The 19,662-nt window shown below is 45.6% G+C and overlaps 1 protein-coding gene across 1 annotated transcript in view; it reads left to right on the top strand.

The window, feature by feature from the left end:
- The window catches only part of LOC126418917 (coagulation factor X), a gene marked incomplete in the record, with an annotated part of 816,895 nt that overhangs the window by 687,209 nt on the left and 110,024 nt on the right, over positions 1-19,662 (top strand). Inside the window, 2 exon segments of the mRNA XM_050085943.1 lie at positions 13,180-13,214; positions 18,001-18,118. Of these exon segments, the coding sequence (XP_049941900.1) occupies positions 13,180-13,214; positions 18,001-18,118 (153 nt within the window).

The following is a 19,662-nucleotide window of genomic DNA, read 5'->3' as shown; positions in this document are numbered from 1 at the left end:
GAACCTGGGTGCACGAATGGCGAAACGTCATTTTTTCGGATGAATCCAAGTTCTGTTTACAGCATCATGATGGTCGCATCCGTGTTTGGTGACATCGCGGCGAACGCACATTGGAAGCGTGTATTCGTCATTGCCATACTGGCGTATCACCCAGCGTGATGGTATGAGGTGCCATTGGTTACACGTCTCGGTCACCTCTTGTTCGCATTGATGGTACTTTGAACAGTGGATGTTACATTTCAGATGTGTTACGACCCGTGGCTCTACCCTTCATTCGATCCCTGCGAAACCCCACCTTTCAGCAGGATAATACACGACCGCATGTTGCAGGTCCTGTACAGGCCTTTCTAGATACAGAAAATGTTCGACTGCAACCCTGGCCAGCACATTCTCCAGATCTATCACCAATTGAAAACGTCTGGTCAATGGTGGCCGAGCAACTGCCTCGTCACAATATCCTAGTCACTACTCTTGATGAAGTGTGGTATCGTGTTGAAGCTGCATGGGCAGCTGTACCTGTACACGCCATCCAAGCTCTGTTTTGACTCAATGCCCAGGCGTATGAAGGCCGTTATTACGGCCAGAGGTGGTTGTTCTGGGTACTGATTACTCAGTATCTATGCAACCAAATTGCGTGAAAATGTAATCACACGTCAGTTCTAGTGTAATATATTTGTCCAATGAATACCCGTTTATCATCTGCATTTCTTCTTGGTGTAGCAATTGTAATGGCCAGTAGTGTACGAAAAGTAATGCCTTCATGTTTGTAACTTGGGTTTCGATGAGAACATTTGAGTAAATAAAACGCAGAAATAATCTTCAGAGCAGCCTATTTAATAAGGTGCTCACTTTTCCACATAATCGCTAGACAATTGGGTGCACATCCACCAGCGATATACAAGTTTTCTTCAGCCGTCTTGGGAGATGTCGGCAGTCTGTTCCCACAACTGCAGTTTTCTCAGCTTGGACAGCGGCAGCATGTGCCCGCTGGTCTTCTTTCGCAGACTGCGGGACCAAATGGTCACCAGGTCTGGAAAGTATGTAGGACGCTGACCAGTATTAGAGGTTCTCGTATAGTGGCGTGCGGAGTGTGTATGGTCCGCCATTGCCAAACATTTCCCTTTTCTTCACGGACCCTTGCAAGTAGTATGAAAGTTCGCAGCGACCTGGTGTACCAATCTGATTATATTGTTGTTTCAATTTCAAGGAAATCAACACGAACAACAACATTTTTAGTTCCAAAATAGTCACGACATAATGTTTCCAGACAGACCGCTCATTTATGTCCATTATTGCATGGACTGACGTTTCATCTCCTGTCAAAATTGAATTCAGAAGGGCCTCACTTCCATTCACGCATCGTAAGAGGATTTTCTGGCTAATTTCAAGTCTGCAGTTTCACTTCAGGTGGCAGCATCTCCGGTTCCTGCCGTGCACAGATCTTCCGATAACCAAACAGAAGGACAATATGACAGACACGTTGTTGTGACATGCCTGTTATGCTCCCAGAGAAGCGGACCACTCCTAATCGTCCTCACTAGTTTCATGCAAATTTATGGCGTATGCAGGGCTTCGCCAGAAATGAAAGCGAGAGAGATGGGAGATCCAGATGATCCAGAGTTTTCGCAAAATAAAGCTGTACTTTTGGCTCGGGACTGGCGAGACATGAGCGATTTGTATTAGCGTATTTTCCAGGCAGCGTCTGGCGCAGAGGACACAGTACAGAACCGTAATCCGCAGGTCGTGAGGTCGAGTCTTCCTTCAATTTCTTTTCCTTTTTTTTTCAGTTTTACGATATTCACATTGCAAATAAGCCGAAATAATATTCAGTGTATCGTATTTATTAATTTCCATAAACGAAATGAAAAGAAAACGCAAAAGTAAATTTACATTTGCAAATAAATTCTCAATAAAATATTGTAATTACAACGTACAGCATTCTGCATTCCTTTAGTTTCCTTTTGTCCACTGAGTAGCTCTCGCCAGCAGGAGGCGAACAGTACTCCTGGTGCAGGTAAAATCGGCCCATCGACCGTTGTGGTCGACGGAGCTGCCTGGTATATCTACGAGAGAGTACTGGCTCTTTTGGACCGAGGATTCAAGAAACGGCGCATAAGTAAGCTGCAAGCTACATGAATGTCACCATTACTTCATCAGAACGTGAGAAATTTGCAACAGCCTTATAAAAAAAATTTTTTTGACTGATGTGATGATGGATCCCTACGTGCGGGAGACCAGATTTCTTCTATTAACTGAGTCACGGGGAAGGCAAACAAGTTCACAGTTATTCGGCGAGACTTTTCGAGCTAGAGGAGGACTGCCATCGAGTAATATTTAAGTGATCCCCCCCCCCTCCCCCTCAATATGCACTCAGCTAGTGGAAATGGAAATGATCGTTTGGCGTAATTGGCCGGGAGCCCTTTGCAGGGCAGGTCCTGCCCCCTTGGTGGAGGTCTTGTTACATCCGACGCAACATTGGGCGACCTGCGCGCTGGATGAAATGATGATGAAGACAACACAACACACAGTCCCTGAGCGGAGAAAATCTCCGACCCGGCCGGGAATCAAACCCGGGCCCCTTAGGACGGCAATCCGTCACGCGGACCACTCAGCTATCGGGGCTAGTGCAATCTGTGAGATCTGTTTTTATTGTCAGGTAAAATATTTTATCAGAAAGCTTCAAAAGTTCTCTCATCGTGGGAGATAAAGTAATGACTTTTCCAGAAGACTGCATCAAAATGCATTCCATTGTGCCTCACCAGCTATCCTCTCCAACATGTGGCGAAATGATTCGTTGCGCGTCATTTGCCGAAAACTGTGCGTTGTGGGAGAACCTTTTACGAATCTGAACAAAGTTTTTTTATGAATAGATTAAAGCAAACCATATGGTTGTTAAAATCCGACGTTTGTAACGTGCGCGTAATGCCGAGAAAAATACTGATTCCCTTGTTTTTCTTTGGATGAATATCTCCCAAGCACGTGTAAATCTGTAAAATAATAAAAGTTTCTAATTTTATATACTAAGGGAGAGTACATGATTATCGGATAGTTCCAATTCATCAGATAGTAAGGTTTCTAATCAAGTAACGACTGCACTATGTCGGAGGTGGCAGGAACTGTTAAGTATTGGTCCGCTGAGGCGCCATTTTGAGTTTTGCCGCAGTACGAAGCGTGATTTCTGATGAAGTGGTTGCCTGAGTGAATTCGGAGTCTGGAAATATTCTGCAGAGTTCTCCATATGCGCAGACATTGACTAAATATAAGTGTATACGGTTTTATGTTATATATAGTGGGAAAGCTTATAGTTTCAACTTCTGAACAATAGTTTGTTGAAGGCTGTCTTTGTTATATGCTGGTCTTTCATTTCAAGCGTAGGTACCTTTTATCGGATAGTGGGACGGTTCTAATTACCAGGTATCCGATAGTTGGCTTAGCTTGCTTTTACTTACATTATATTTCTTTTGTAGATATCATTGTCCAAGCCAATCAAGAAAAGGAAACAATGGGACCTGCAAACAATGTTAGTAACAGTAAATGCCTTTAGAGAGAAGAAATGTGGGTATTTGAAAGCAGCAAAAATCTACCATGTTCCAAAATCAACCATAGAAGACTATGTAAAGAACAAAATTGAAAATGTTGAAAGTTTGGTTTACAAATACCAGGAAAATGTTGTGTGCTAGGAAATGACATATAAGAAGAATTGGTACATTATTGTAAAGTAATGGAAAGTAGGTATTTTGGATTACAGTCATGTGACATAAGGCAACTTGCTTTCCAATTAGCAGTGAGGAATGGCGTCGAACATCTGTTCGCACTTTCAAAAGGAGCAGCGGGAAAAAAATGGCACAGAAATTTTATGAAGTATCATCCCTGTCTTAGTTTAAGAATACCAGAGTCCATTGCTTTGGCTAGAGCTAAAGGTTTTTCAAAGAAAAATGTTGATTCCTTTTTAGACCTTCTGGAAACTGAGCTAGAAAAGATCGGTTTCAATGAAACGGGAATAACCGTTGTTCAAAATCGACGTACAAAAGTTATTAGTTTAAAGTGCAAAAAGCAGGTAGGAAGTCTGTTATCACAAGAAAGAGGTTCGCTGATGACATTGGAAACTTGCATGAGTGCGGAAGTGGAATTGTTGGACGGTTGTCCTCCAGGAACAGTTGCAAGCTGTCACACCTCAGGATGGATTCAGCTCCATATTTTTACAGAATGGTTCAAGCACTTCTTACAATTTACAAAACCATCTATCAACAGCCCAGTTATATTGATATTGGGCGGGCATTTCTCCCACACGAGGAACATCGACGTGATTGAATTGTCTTGGAAACTACCATACACAACACACAAACATTTGTATGTGATCATTGTAACAAATTAAGTAAGTGATGCACAGTAAACAAAGTAAGGTTTTTGTATGTTATCTATTAAAAGTACTTAAAAGGTAAAGTTTGTTTCTTCTTATATCGAATTGTACTTAATCCTAAGTACGACGCGATAATTGGAACCCGAATTTAAAAACATCGAAATGCTCATAAATCAGAGAATGTGACCAAAATAACCTTGGTAAGATCTTGGTAAGATATCTTTTATTGGGATGCTTGTGGCGTGTGGAAGTTTATTTTATTTTAACATAGTGTGAAATAAAGTACATCAAATATAATCATAAAGAAAAGTATGCAATAATCGGCCATTCTCCCCTATATTCTTCTGGTTGTGAGCTCTGCAACATCCATGTACTAATTTATATTTACTTGACAAACCCTATTTTTAGGGCTATATTTTAATTTTGACAAATGGATCTATGCAGACATTTGTAAAAACGGCGATGATACATCAGTCCATACTAATGTAAAATTGCCACCTTCTGAAGAAGACAAATTTAAATTTGTTGAAACCTAGGTAAAGATTTCTTTATCCATTGCAACTGGTCGGCTGTTTATAATTTTATTACGTGGAACCGTTGCTGTTGTGTGGCTATGTTTAAAATACTGTTCTGTACTTTATTCACTGCTCCAGCCACTGCCTACAAACGATGCTAACATAGACGGCTCACGCTTCGCCAAAAATTCCATTTTTTTAAGCGCTTGGCTATCTGGATTTCCTACTTCTGTCCCTTTAATTCCTTGCCAAGATCTGCCTATACCAGAAATTTGGACGAAATCGGTCCGCTTGAGAATGATATGACGGTCGCCCTGAATCAGTCGATTAGCGTTTTGCTTGTTCAGCTCACTAGCTGCTGTCACAGTACGTCCAATTCCTTCAGGTTGTGACGCAAGTCGGACGTTCTCGCCACACCGTTTTTTAAACTTGCTGAATCAATTACACTTAGCGCTAACATCAAAACAATTACCATACACAGGTTGTACTCTGATAAATTTCTTTTTCGATGATATCTTCTGCTGTCAAGAGTTCGATGGCAACACGTTGGTTAAATTATATTGACCGACGGTCAGCACATGGCTTCATTCTTTACACTATAACAACATAAACGGTAATTGCTACAGTTTCCCGACACCTTGAGCTGTAGAGTACTGAATAACTCAGTACTTGTGCATACCAGTGCTGCCACCTGCTGAGTAATGAAGAATGTTCGAGCATTACTTTTCATTCGACCCAGTACCATTGCTCTCATTTCACTGCTGCTGTTGTTGTTCGCCTTGAAGACACCGTCAGCTCCATTCGAGTTACCTCCCAGGTCTTTGACCATCTTTGTCAGTAGCAGTGCAGACACTGACGCGCAGCATTTCGACAGTCATCTGTCACTGGCCAAGTCGGTAAGTTTATCGACGAAAGCGCGTATTTTTGTTCCAATTTTTAACCAGCGAGAAAACCGACAGTGTCTCGCATAGCACGAGAGGTGTTTTCGTGCGCGCAAGACTTTAATACGTTTCGTCGCTGACCATGATCGCTGGAATAAGGCTGCGGTACAATTTCGAGCTTACGACGAAACCCTCCACAGTCTCTATCAGGAAGAAATGAAGATATTACTGTCGTGGTTGCTGTTCTTGCGGCCATTTATAGCCCATAGACGGCTGGTGGTTGGCTCGGCGTACATTGGCAATATGGCGTGCTGTCATAGGAACGAAAACAGCTCGGCGTATTTCTCTGCTCTTCTCTGCGTCGAGAGGTCGCTGGCACTCACCACTGACTTTATAGACGATGTCTGGATTCTCGAACATTGTAATGTCTGCTGCTTCCTCAATATGAGAAACTCAGCGTCGTTCAAGATTTTAAATGCATCACTCATTATTCTGTGTTTATTTGTGAGACTATTCAGCAACTTATGATTTTTCAAGTTTCGTTTCGTAATGTTCCTTTGGTGCGCTGTGCTGTGTTCGGCGATGGTACTGGTAGACTGACTAGTGTAATTGCTTGCGCACTCACAAGGATCCTCATAACTCGCAAGCCCCTGAGGTCGGGACTGCCCTTAGTGGGGCGGACACAGCATCTCTTTCTCAGGTGGTCGGAATATTGGGTTCGTGCCTCATTTTCCAAGGACCCTACCTGTTCTTACAGGTATAGCGCCGCAGAAAAGAAAAAGTACTAAATCTTCACGTGATCGTTGAACATTTTCGCATTTTCGTTTCTTCATAGCCGTAATTTTACGGCTCGAACCCGATAGACTTTCTCCCGGAACAGATACTTCATATAATTAATTGCCAAGTCTAGGTGGTCGTCCAAGTTACAACACTCTTAATACGCACTGACCGAAAAATCGCAACACCAAAGAATAATTAATGAATAAAATTTCGGGAATAGATTTATCTCGGTAACGTTTGTAAAGGCTTAACGTTGCAGAATCACAGGTTAAACTAAGCGCGAGATAAGCCATTGCAAATGTGAAATGCTAGTACATTAGTAACTGGTGTAAATGCCAGAATGTTGAATGCAAGCCTGCAAACCGGCATGCATTGTGTTGTCCAGGTGGTGGACGTCAGTTTGAGGGATGGAGTTCCAGGCCTGTTGCACTTGATGATGATGAGGTCCCATACTCCTTGACAGAGCGTAGGGGACGATGCGGGAGACCCGCACCGCTGTACTTGGCAAGGTCCTACTGGAGGTGGTTTGCCACTGCCTTCCTCCGACCGTAATGGGGGTGAATGATGATGAAGACGACACAACAACACCCAGACATCTCGAGGCAGGAAAAATCCCTGACCCCGCCGGGAATCGAACCCGGAACCCCGTACGTGGGAAGCGAGAACGCTATCGCAAGACCACGAGCTATGGACCACTTACTCGGTCAATATAAGGACGGTTAATGCAGTTTGTGGATGACGCTGGAGTTGTCACCCAATGATACGTCATAGTCCTGGACTGTAGAGATATCTGGTGATCGAGCATGCCAAGGGAACATGTCGGCACTCTGTAGAACATGCTGAGTTACAACAGCGGTATTTGGACAAGCGTTATCCTGTTGGAAAACAACTCCTGCAATGCTGTTCATGAATGGCAGGACAACAGGTCGAATCTCAAGACTAACGTACAGATTTTCAGTCAGGGTATGTAGGATAACTACGGTAGTACTCCTGCTGTCATAGGAAATCACACCCTGGGACAATTACTCCAGGTGCAGGTCCAATGTGTCTAGCACACAGACAGATTGGTCGCATGACCTCAACTGCCCTCCTTCTAACCAACATGCGGCTATCACTGGCACTGAGGCAGAACCAGCTTTCATCAGCAAAAACAACAGACCTCTACCCTACCCTCCAGTAAGCTCTCAGTTGACACCACTGAAGTCGCAAACGGCAGTGGTTTGACGTCAGTAGAATGCACCATACAGGGCTTGTGGTTCGGAGCTATCCCTGCAGTTACTGGTTTGTAACTATTCCTTATGTCACTATGGTGCCAACTGCTGCTCAGATTGCTGCAGAAGACGCAGTACGATGCGTCAGAGCCTTACATCGTACGCGATGGTATTCTCTCTCGGAAGTGCCACATGGTCGTCTGGAGCTCGGTCTTCTTGCGACCGTGGCCAACATCCTCTCAGACGTTGCAGGGCACGCTGTACTGAGGAAAAAAATCGATACGTTGCGCCGTTTTCTAGTCACACTGAAGAGCCAAAGACACTGATACAGCAGCCTAATATTGTGTAGGGTCCCCGCGAGCACACATAAGTTCCTCAACGCGACGTGGCATCGGCTTGACTAATGTCTGAAGTACTGGTTGAGGTAACTGACACCATGAATCTTGCAGGGCTATCCCATATATCCGTTAGAGGTGGGGTGGGGGGGGGGGGGGGAACCTCTTCTGAACAGCACATTGCATGGTATCCCAGATATGCTCAACAATGTTCATGTCTCAACAATGTTTGGTAGCCAGCGGAAGTCTTTAAACTCAGATGAGAGTTCCTTGAGCCACTCTGCAGCAATTCTAAACGTGTGGGGTGTCGCAGTGTCCCGCTGGAATTGTCCAGATCTGTCACAATGCACAATGGATATGAATGGATGCAGGTGATCAGACACGATGCTTATGTTCGTGTCACCTGTCAGAGTCGTATCTAGACATATCAGGGGTCCCATATAACTCCAACTGCCCATGCCCCACACCATTACAGAGCCTCCACCAGCTTCAACATTCCCTTGCTGACATGCACGATCGATGGGTTGTCTCCGTACCCGTACACGTCCATCCATTCGATACAATTTGAAACGAGACTCATCCGACCAGGCAACATGTTTCCAGTCATCAACAGTCCAGTGGCGGTGTTGACGGACCCAGGCGAGGCGTAAAGCTTTGTGTCGTGCAGTCATAAAGGATACACGAGTGGGCCTGGCTGCGAAAGCCCATATTGATGATGTTTCATTGAATGGTTCGCACGCTGGCACTTGTTGATGGCCCAGCATTGAAATCTGCAGCAATTTGCAGAAGGGTTGCACTTCTGTCAGTCTGAGTGATTCTCCTCAGTCGCTGTTGGCCCCGTTCTTGCCGGATCTTTTCTGTCTACAGCGATGTCAGGGATTTGATGTTTTTCCGTATTCACAGTACATTCATGAAATCTCATACGAGAAAAACCCCCACGTCATCGCTAGCTCGGAGATGCTGAGTCCCAAACTCACTTAAAACGTGATAAACTGGCATTGTAGCAACAGTAACCGACCTAACAACTGTTGTCTTACATAAGCGTTCCCGAGCTCATCGCCGTATTGTGCCTGTTTTTACGTATCTCTGCCTTTGAATACGCATGCCTATACCGGTTTCTTTGGCGCTTCAATATATTCAGCATGGAAATCAGCCAATCGGGGCGTCGCTCGCTCACGTTAAATCGGCCTACCAGTGGCGCTGTTGGCTAACGGGTGCTTTCGTTGGTTGGCTGAAACTTGAGATTGCGCGCGTGACGATCTGATTAACTAACTTCAGTGGTAAACTCGGAAACAGCGCAACGAATCGAATTTTTTAGTTAATATTTATGTCTCATTACAAGCTGCCCTGCAACATCCCTACAAGCGTTTCAGAGATTGTCTGACTACCCTGTATATAAACACAGGGCGATTCAGCTGCCATTACCGATTTCGTTTATCGTTTTGTGCATATTCTCTCGCTCGCTGCACGCAATCTTTTAGTCCTACATAGAAAATGAACACGACCTTTTAGTAGGAAATTTAATGTAGTTATATTTTTTACTGGCCTTGCCGCAGTGGATACACCGGTCCCCTTGAGATCACCGGTGTTAAGCGCTGTTTGCCGTGGCCGGCACTTGGATGGGTGACCATCCAGCCGCCATGCGCTGTTGCTATTTTTCGGGGTGCACTCAGCCGCGTGATGCCAACTGAGGAGCTACTCGACTGAAAAGCAGCGGCTTCGGTCAAGAATACCATCATAATGACTGGGAGAGCGGTGTGTTGACCCCACGCCCCTCCTATCCGCATCCTCCTCTGAGGATGATATGGCGGTCGGATGGTCCCGGTAGGCCACTCGTGGCCTGAGGACGGAGTATTTTTTGCTGGGATATGTTTTCGCTAGAGGACGTAGTTTCCAGTCATTCACGAAAAAAGTACAAAAATGACCTTCAAACGCACCTCCACCTCCACCCGCACCCTAATCCCTCAGCAGTCAGGATTTCTAGTTGACGAATGTGCACTGAATTGTGTACTGCAACACACTTGAGCTTGGGCTAGCACTGTGCTTTGTCGTCATGTCCGTCAGATTGCCGGCCATCCTGGTTTACAGAGTGGGCCTGCACATTTTGCCATGACGCATGGACATCCGATACCTCTTCGTCTACTCTCGGTTTCGCTGTCGTTCAACCACTTTCCATAGATGATCACAATAGCTGCAGACAATCAGCCGACCAAGTTTCCGTGATGCTCGTTCCCAGGCGCTGCGACATAAGAATCTGGCCTCTGTCATCGCGTGCCGCTACGTGCGGAGAGTATGGGAGATATGCCAATTGATGGTGGGGCTTATCAACCAGACTGCAGCTTCCAGTGCGACACCAATGTGGATTATCATTCCTGACCTTACACTGCACCCAAAAACGAAATGCAACGCCGTGGCCTGGCTACTGGGACACACTGCCTACGCCATTTTCGAGTTACAACTCAGTGACGCCGTGCAGTACATGGCCTACCTATGGGAATGTCATCAACGATTGCAACGTTCACCGCAGTACTGCGAACATTTTGCCAACATTTTATCGGTTACGTTATTGTACGGATATCGGAGGTCTCTTCACGTACAGTGAATACTATCGCTAGAATTATCCCTTTTGTTTCTCCTTTATCAATTGAGTTTTCCACTTTCTCTTAGTTTCTTACCCGGTAGACTTATTTCAATTTTTGTATAAAAAGTACTCGCTTTACTTGCCGCGTCAAATTTGGATAACATCCCAAGCTTTCGATGACTATCTTCGTCAGGGGTAAAACTGACTGTCGTGGACCGGTGAGGATTCCGCTTTTATAAGCAGTGGACGGCTTCTCATTGGCTGGATGACGTCACGGTGAAAACGGCGCGTACCGAGGTGACGGCCTCTATGTCCATAGATTTTCTTTGCGCGCATTATCCAGCGTTGCTTGCAGCGCCATCCATCGCAACAGGCGGAGAACTGCGAGGAATGTGAGAAGTCTCCCTCTGCGGTCTTTCTTTATCAATTGCGCGCTTCCATGTATTGCTGAGTGCATAACCGGAGTCTCTGTTGAAATTATTTTCACAGAGTCTAATTTCAACTGCCTCCCTGATGACAGAGTCCCAATAGTTTGAGCAAGTAGTATTGTTTCATCGAATAAAATCTTATGTGTATCTAACAAACTGTGCTCAGCCACCGCTGATTTTTCTAGATACCTGTATTTCAGGTGACGCTGATGTTCCACACAGCGATCGGCGACAGTTCTTATAGACTGGCCCACATAATTTTTGCCACACTCGCAAGGAATGCTGTAAATTCCCGGCACTCTCAGGCCAAGATTATCTTTCACGGGTCGCAGCATCTCCTTAATCTTCCTGGGTGGTCGGAAGACTGGTCTGATTCCCTGCGGGCTCAGGACTCTGCCGATCTTGCTGGTCGTTGCACCGCAGAATGGTAGCCGCGCGATGTGTTGGTCCTCTTCATCTGTTCGAACAGTGTCCTTCCTAGGTTTCTTCGCCAGAGTAGACCTGATATCGCGATCGGAATATCCATTTTTTATCAATACCGTCGTCAGATGGTTAATCTCGGAGCCGAGATGATCCTTGTCTGAAATAGTCCTTGCTCTGTGTACCAAGGTATTCAACATAGCTCTCTTCGGAGACGGGTGGTGAAAACTACGCGCGTTTAGGTGTAAATCTGTATGCGTCGGTTTTCTGTACACAGAATTTCCGAGACGTCCATCTGATTTTCGCTCCACCAGCACATCTAAGAAGAGTAACTTCCCATCCTTCTCCACCTCCACTGTAAATCGTCTGTTCTGATGTATACCATTCAAATGATCAACAAACTGCTGCAGTGCCTCATTGCCATGTGGCCAGATTAAAAATGTATCTTCAACATACCTGAAGAAGCAGGATGGACGTAAGGGAGCACTGTCCAACGCTCGTTCTTCGACATCCTCCATGAAGTTAGCTATGGCTGGTGACAGTGGCGAACCCATGGCTGTTCCGTCAGTCATTTCATAATATTTTCCACCATAGAAAAAAATAGGTGGTCGTCAAAGTGTGTCGAAATAACTTCAGTATTTCAGGATAGAAATGTGCAGCCAACAGTTTTAACGTATCTTCCACCGGTACCTTTGTAAAAGGAGAGACCACGTCTAGGCTGATCATGATGTCATTCGGACCTATCCTCATCTGCTTTATGATGTCAACAAACATCTCTGAGTTATTAATATGATGGCTACAGTGGCCGACTATAGGTGCTAATAATTTGGGTAAGTATTTTGCCAGCCGATATGTAGGAGACCGAATAGCTCTAACGATAGGTCTCAACGGGACAAAGATGACGGAGGTAGTCATCGAATGCTTGGGATGTTATCCAAATTTGACGCAGCAAGTGAACCGAGAACTTTTATGCAAGGACTCCGTCGCGAAAGACTTGGTAATCATATTTCAATTTTTGTGTACATTTCACAACTCGCACTGATTTTCTTAGAATTGTTACCAAAAAGCTCTCTGTGAATAACTTGTCACACATTTCAATTGTTTTTATTTATTTATGTTTTTAAAGGATTTCGATTATGTGAAATATTGACCAGCTATTCACACTTACATTTTTTCTGTTCATGTATTGTTGTAACGATGTTATGGTCATAAATAAATAAATAAATAAATAAAATTCCGCGTCCCTCGGGCGCATAATTTTTGGTAGTCAGGATTGCGTTCGCCATGTCCTGACGAAAAAAAAGTAGCTTATATCGGTGGATGGCCTGTGTCGTCGCTAGAAAGATTCCTCATTCAGCTTGACTCGCCGGCGCGTGGTTGTAGGTCCACCGCAGTGTCTGTTGCGTGTCTGGTGTAGGGCAGACTGTCTGGTGACATGGTGAGCCGAGCTGACGAGTGGCTGACGACTGGCTGTTGCAGGACGGGCTGCGCTCACGGCACTGGCAGCGCCGGCTGCGCCACCTGCTGGCGGACCCCGCCCCCGCCGCCCCCGACCGGCCCGGCTGGCTGCTCGGCTCCGCCCCCGCGCAGCCCAGGCTGCCGCTCAACGCCACTCCGCCGCCGCCCCCGCCGCCGTCGCTCCGGCCGCAGAGGGCGGTTGGCAGGCGCCGCGACAACTCCAGTGAGGGCGCCGTCGTTTTCAGGTAGAGCAGCGCACGGCAGTACAGGATGGACGTCCAAGGACTGCATTATCGTCATCATCATCTTGGACAGTTGCCAGCCTCTGGCCGGGTCTGTTTGGAACATAAGCCTCTCCATCTTTTGTCTTGCCACCATCTCTCCGTCTTCACCTTTCTTCTGGACGCATCCCTCCACTCTTTTCACCCATCTGTCTCTCGATCTTGCTCTTGGTCTCTTTCCTTCCAGTTTCATCTCGTGTATCCTCCTGAGTATCCTCTTCTCATCCATTCGCCTAACATGCCCATACCATCTCAGCCTTGATTTCTTTATCTCCTCCTTTATTGGTTCAAGGATTGCATAATCTTACAAAATAGATAGAATTAATCAACTAAAGCTACAACTATATCTAAATCAACTTCAAATTAATATCTAAATTATCTAAATTTTTAGTCCATTCTAGAATTGCCTCCTTCAAAGAAATCTTCCAGATTTCAAGGTTAATCTCGTCTGCTGTAGCTTGTTACAATGTGTTAGACGGTCTCACGTCCATTGCCACAGTCACTTTGAGAAGATGAAGCCTTTCCCCGTCATTGGAGGGTTTCTGCAAGTATACAAATCCTACTAATTGTAAAATCTTAAACATGGCTGCGAGTCAACAACTGTGTAAATCTGAAGAGGTTCAAAAAATCAGCCAACTAGTTGCAAAACAAAGGATTAAAAAAAAAAAGGTTCAAATGGATCTGAGCACTATGGCACTAGAAGTGGTCCAACGAGTTATTCAAATGGTTCAAATGGCTCTAAGGACTATGGGACTTAACATCTGAGGTCATCAGTCCCCTAGAACTCAGGACTACTTAAACCTAACTAACCTAAGGACAGCACACCGAACCTAACACCGTAGCGGTCGCGCGGTTCCAGACTGTAGCGCCTAGAACAGCTCGTCCACCCCGGCCGGCAAAGGATTAAAACCCTTTGACCTAAGTTGCTATATTTCTAAAAATATCTTCTTGAGAAGGAATGGGCCTTCTTACAACGCATGATGGTACCTTAGATTAGTTGAAGCCGAGTGGCTCTTCTCATATATAAAACTGACAAAACAAGAGTTATGCCAAGCAGCTTTAGATAGCAGCTAGATTGCATTTAGCGTACTTCAGAATGAATGCCCACTTGTAAATGTCCACCATATGACAAATTCCGCTCGGCTTCACCTTGTGTAATGTACCGTAATGTGATGTGTCAAGGCCCACTCCTTCTGAAGAAGATATTTTTAGAAATATCGAAACCTAGGTCAATGGCTAATAAACCTTTGTTTTGCAACTAGTTGGCTGATTTTTCAAATCTCTCCCTAATAATTGTTTTCCAAACATGTGACAGTAATTACATCCTGGCTGGTCTTGTGTCAGATGTTATAAGGGTCTGATGTTTCTCACGGGCAATATTACTCCACATTTCTGACCACTTTTTCCTCAAGTTGGATTCCACAGCTTACAGTGATTTTGCCAGTGAGATAGGGGACTGGATTTTAATTGGCTCGTTCTAAGTGCAGGCACATCAGAGTGCATTGGGAGCTGAGGAATTGTAATTAATTCTTCATACTCCTTCAGAATGGAGTCTGCCTTCCAAGATCTGGTGGCTCAATGTGGCTTGGAGGTGGCAGCCTCTGAAGAGGAGTAGATCTGTTGCAACCTGTCATTATCTTCACTGGTGCACTTAGCTGAACATCGATTTTTCGCGCACGTGAACCATTAAGTGACCCTGGAGCACAGTTATTAACGAGATTTTCAATGCCTCGTTTGCTTCTTCTGAAAATAAATATAATGGCACTGTATATAATCAAAAGTAGCTGATTGTGGAGAACTTTCCATGCACCTGTGGTGCCGTCCTACTTCGCAAACAGGCAGCAACGAGAACACTCAGAACGCGCAGGTCAGCCTGCGTCGGGCAGCGAGGGGTTGGACTCGGCCAGTGCTCAGCACGAGATGCGATTCCGCCCCGGTGGCCAGTCACCTTCTGCGAGGTGTACAATGGTCCCTGCAAAGCCGAGACTTGCTGCGCCATCACGCCAGCATTCTGACACGAAATTCTCTCACACTGAGGCGCCATTCTCAAAAAGATGACGCTCTTGGCATGGGAGATCACGGCAGCTAGTGGGTACTTCACACAAGGTTGGCGCCGGTGGCGACACCTACAACGTGCTGACATGAGGAAAGTTTCCAACCGCTTTCTCATACACAAACAGCAGCTGACCGGCGTTGCCTGGTGAAACGTTGTTGTGGTGCCTCGTGTAAGCAGGAGAAATGCGTACCATCACGTTTCCGACTTTGATAAAGGTCGGATTGTAGCCTATCGCGATTGCGGTTTATCGTATCGCGACATTGCTGCTCGCGTTCGTCGAGATCCAATGACTGTTAGCAGAATATGGAATCGCTGGGTTCAGGAGGGTAATACGGAACGTCGTGCTGGATCCCAATGGCCTCGTATCACTAGCAGTCGAGATGACAGGCATCTTATCCGCATTGCTGTAACGGATCGTGCAGCCACGTCTCCATCCCTGAGTCAACAGATGGGGACGTTTGACAGACAACAACCATCTGCGTGAACAGTTCGATGGCGTTTGCAGCAGCACGGGCTATCAGCTCAGAGACCGTGGCTGCGGTTACCCTTGACGCTGCATCACAGACATGAGCGCCTGCGATGTTGTACTCAACGACGAACCTGGGTGTACGAATGGCAAGACGTCATTTTTTCGGATGAATCCAGGTTCTGTTTACAGCATCATGATGGTCGCATCCGTGTTTGGTGACATCGCGGTGAACACACATTGGAAACGTGTATTCGTCATGGCCATACTGGCGTATCACCCACCGTGATGGTATGGGGTGCCATTGGTTACACGTCTCGGTCACCTCTTGTTCGCATTGACGGCACTTTGAACAGTGGACGTTACATTTCAGATGTGTTACGACCCGTGGTTCTACCCTTCATTCGATCCCTGCGAAACCTTACATTTCAGCAGGATAATACACGACTGCATGTTGCAGGTCCTGTACGGTCTTTCTGAATACAGAAAATGTTTGACTGCTGCCATGGCCAGCACATTCTCCAGACCTCTCACCAATTGGAAACGTCTGGTCAATGGTGGCCGAGCAACTGGCTCGTCACAATACGCCAGTCACTACTCTTGATGAACTGTGGTATCGTGTTGAAGCTGCATGGGTAGCTGTACTTGTAAACGCCATCCAAGCTGTGTTTGACTCAATGCCCAGGCGTATCAAAGCTGTTATTACGGCTAGAGGTGGTTGTTCTGGGTACTGATTTCTCAGGATCTATGCACCCAAATTGCGTGAAAATGTAATCACAAGTCAGTTCTAGTATAATATATTTGTCCAATGAATACCCATTTATCATCTGCATTTCTTCTTGGTGTAGCAATTTTAATGGCCAGTAGTGTACATCTTTACCATCATTGTCCTATATTACATAGCGTGTTCCACTGAAGTGTTAATTAAATTTATATTTCAATTTTAGATGTAGATTCAATGTGAGTAACGTCTGCCTGTAAAAGTAATGTGCTGTAAAATTATTTCAGTTTCTTTTGTGCATGATAGACTTAGCATTGCCCAAAAGGCCGACAGTGGTATTGACCAGCTGTCTGCAACATGGGTATTTCCACCCTCCAGTGGGAGTTTCCACACCTTGAACAGTTAATGGAAGGGAGTGGGATGAGATGGTGTTTGTGTAATGAAAACGTGTAACTGGATGAGGGAGATTTGACGTAGGGGTTGGTCACCATTCCAAGGCTGCACTGGGCGACGAGTTGAATCATGTGAGAAACACTGCTGTGGATGGCATGGCCTACCTTGCTTGTTTCTCATTTTTTTATCACTATAAGCAATTATAGACTTGTGCAGTTAACTTAGTTAGCTAACATACTTCCTTTATTCGCCTTCTTCTTCCTCTTCTTGCTCCTCCTTGTATATCTCTCCAACTCCTTGCTGAGGCTTTTTTCTACACTATTTTGTGCTGGACAGGTCAGCACTCTGGTGTTCCTTACACACTATATCAGGGATAGAGACATGACGAGTGTTGCCAGATGTCTGAATTTTGGCTGAGTGTCCAGATTTTTGGGGGTATCATGACTTGTACCCCGTAAATGTTATAGAAAATGCTATATGACCTCCATTTTGGGCACTGTCAAGAAATCAAAATGTCATTCATACTCATTTCTAATATAGTCAAGTACATGAAAGTTCCAAAATGAGTGTCTCAGCGTATCAACAGTGACAACCAAGAAAGGTAGAATATGATGTACTTGGAGGTTACAATCAGCTGATGGACTGCAAGGGCACCTCAGTACAAGTCTGAACCATACATTTCGGAAATATTTAGCTGCATGGGTTCCATTGTTGTATTATTACCACCATGCTGCTGATTTCTGAACTGTGTTCCAGCTTCTGTCCCCCCCCCCCCCTCTCCCCTCTCCCCTCTCGCCTCTCTCAGTCACTGGCTGCCTGCAACTTCTCTTTTCATACCAATTAGTACTTTACTGATCTGTGTTGAGGCGTGTTACCAACTGTTCTGCATCTTCTGATGAAATGGTCTAATACTGTAGTAATGCTGTTTCAGACAGCAAACGATTAAACGTATATGACAGAAATAAGTAAATAATTCTTAATGTTGTAGAGAACAATGATCTTGAACAAAACAGGTGACAGGAATGTGCAGGTGTGCTGTGAGACCAGAGTTCTACATCCAGGTATACAGCAGGTAGGAGCTCGGTGTGTGAAGAGCCGTGACGCTGTGTTGCAGGGAGCTGTGGGCGCCAGAAGGGTGGCGCGCGCGGGGTGTGACGGGGAGGCGGCGGCCCGACCGCAGGCACCGCCGGCCACCTGGCGGCGGCGGCCACAACCACAGGCGCAAGGACAAGGTGGGTGAGTCGCAACCCCCGCAGTCCCACTACTCGCTCACAACCTGCGTTAGTGGCAGTTTCTCACTGTCACGTGGAATGAGTCAGAATACAACAAGTAAACACCCAATTCCTTAAAGCATCGAATTCCGATGCATGAAATAGATTCAAGATTCTAATTGCTTTACAATGAGTTAAAGTGTTAAATATTTGATGTCAAATTGTGTAAGTGAGAAGAAGTTCACAAAAGGTTTGAAATTATGTTAAACGTTTGTTGGAAATCGTTAAGAAGTGATGTCATTATCAAACACTGGATAGTATAGTCCCAGTATTTTGCACTCTATTTTAAGCAAAATTGTCCATCATGTCGTATCTCCTAAACTGTGTGTCGCACAGTGCCATAATTTTTGAGGTGCCTTTAGTGATGTATGTCGACGCTGTCTGCAAAATGTGTTGCGAATAGAGTCAGTAGCAGAGAAGTAATGTTGTATTGTATTGTATTGTATGTTACCCGGGGACCTAGAAGCGACAGAGAGGCTCCGTCCCCGCTGCAGCCGCAGTGGTCCACAACCCCACGACGACTACCGCGGTCCACTTCACCCCTCCGCCGCCCCTCACCGAACCCAGGGTTATTGTGCGGTTCGGCCCCCGGTGGACCCCCCTGGGAACGTCTCACACCAGACGAGTGTAACCCCTATGTTTGTGTGGTAGAGTAATGATGGTGTACGCGGACGTGGAGAACTTGTTTGCGCAGCAATCGCCGACATAGTGTAACTGAGGCGGAATAAGGGGAACCAGCGCGCATTGCCGAGGCAGATGGAAAACAGCCTAGCCGGTTCACCGGACCTCGACACAAATCCGCCGGGCGGATTCGTGCCGGAGAACCAGGCGCTCCTTCCCGCCCGGAAAGCCGTGCGTTAGACTGCACGGCCAACCGGGTGGGCCAAAGAAGTAATATATTAAAACACCATGTCTAACACAAAAGTTTTACTAGAAGAACAGGAAAAATGTGGTAAACAGTGATATGTCCACCAATGACTGCACAAAAAAAGTCCAGGTAGGAATATGTGGACAAGTTTATTTATCAACGATTAATAGTACTTCTACTCTGACGTGGATTGAAACAAAACATAAGAAAAGTCGCTTCATGAAATGGAACAATAATATTTCTGGGAGCTGAAGGTTGATTAGGTTGTCACTGAGTCTATGTTCATTAATTGCACTCTTTATAAAAGTCAAAGTCAGTTAAAGTACAGATTGAACGAACAAAGGATAAGCCTGGCAGGGAGCAAAAGTGTCTAAGCTCAGCAGGTAGCCAGTTGAAAGTTCAACAGGAATAAATTTAAAAGGACACAAGTTTACCACGACAACGGAACCCCTGTCTTCGACGAGAAGGCCACGAACACTTTTTAAGTCCTCTGCTGGTAGCTCCTGTCGTCGCTAAGTCAGACGCGAAAAGCAGCCACGACACGGAATGGCTCTCGAGTGAGAATCCTGACTATGGATTCCTTGCAAAATAAGTGTCTGGCCCAGAAAAACTCACTCAGAGCGAACTAGTGTGGTCT

The sequence above is a fragment of the Schistocerca serialis genome, chromosome 9, assembly GCF_023864345.2.
Source record: "Schistocerca serialis cubense isolate TAMUIC-IGC-003099 chromosome 9, iqSchSeri2.2, whole genome shotgun sequence".
NCBI lineage: Eukaryota > Metazoa > Arthropoda > Insecta > Orthoptera > Acrididae > Schistocerca > Schistocerca serialis.
The sequence above is the reverse complement of the archived record's forward strand: the minus strand, read 5'-3'. Positions and strand labels throughout refer to the sequence as shown.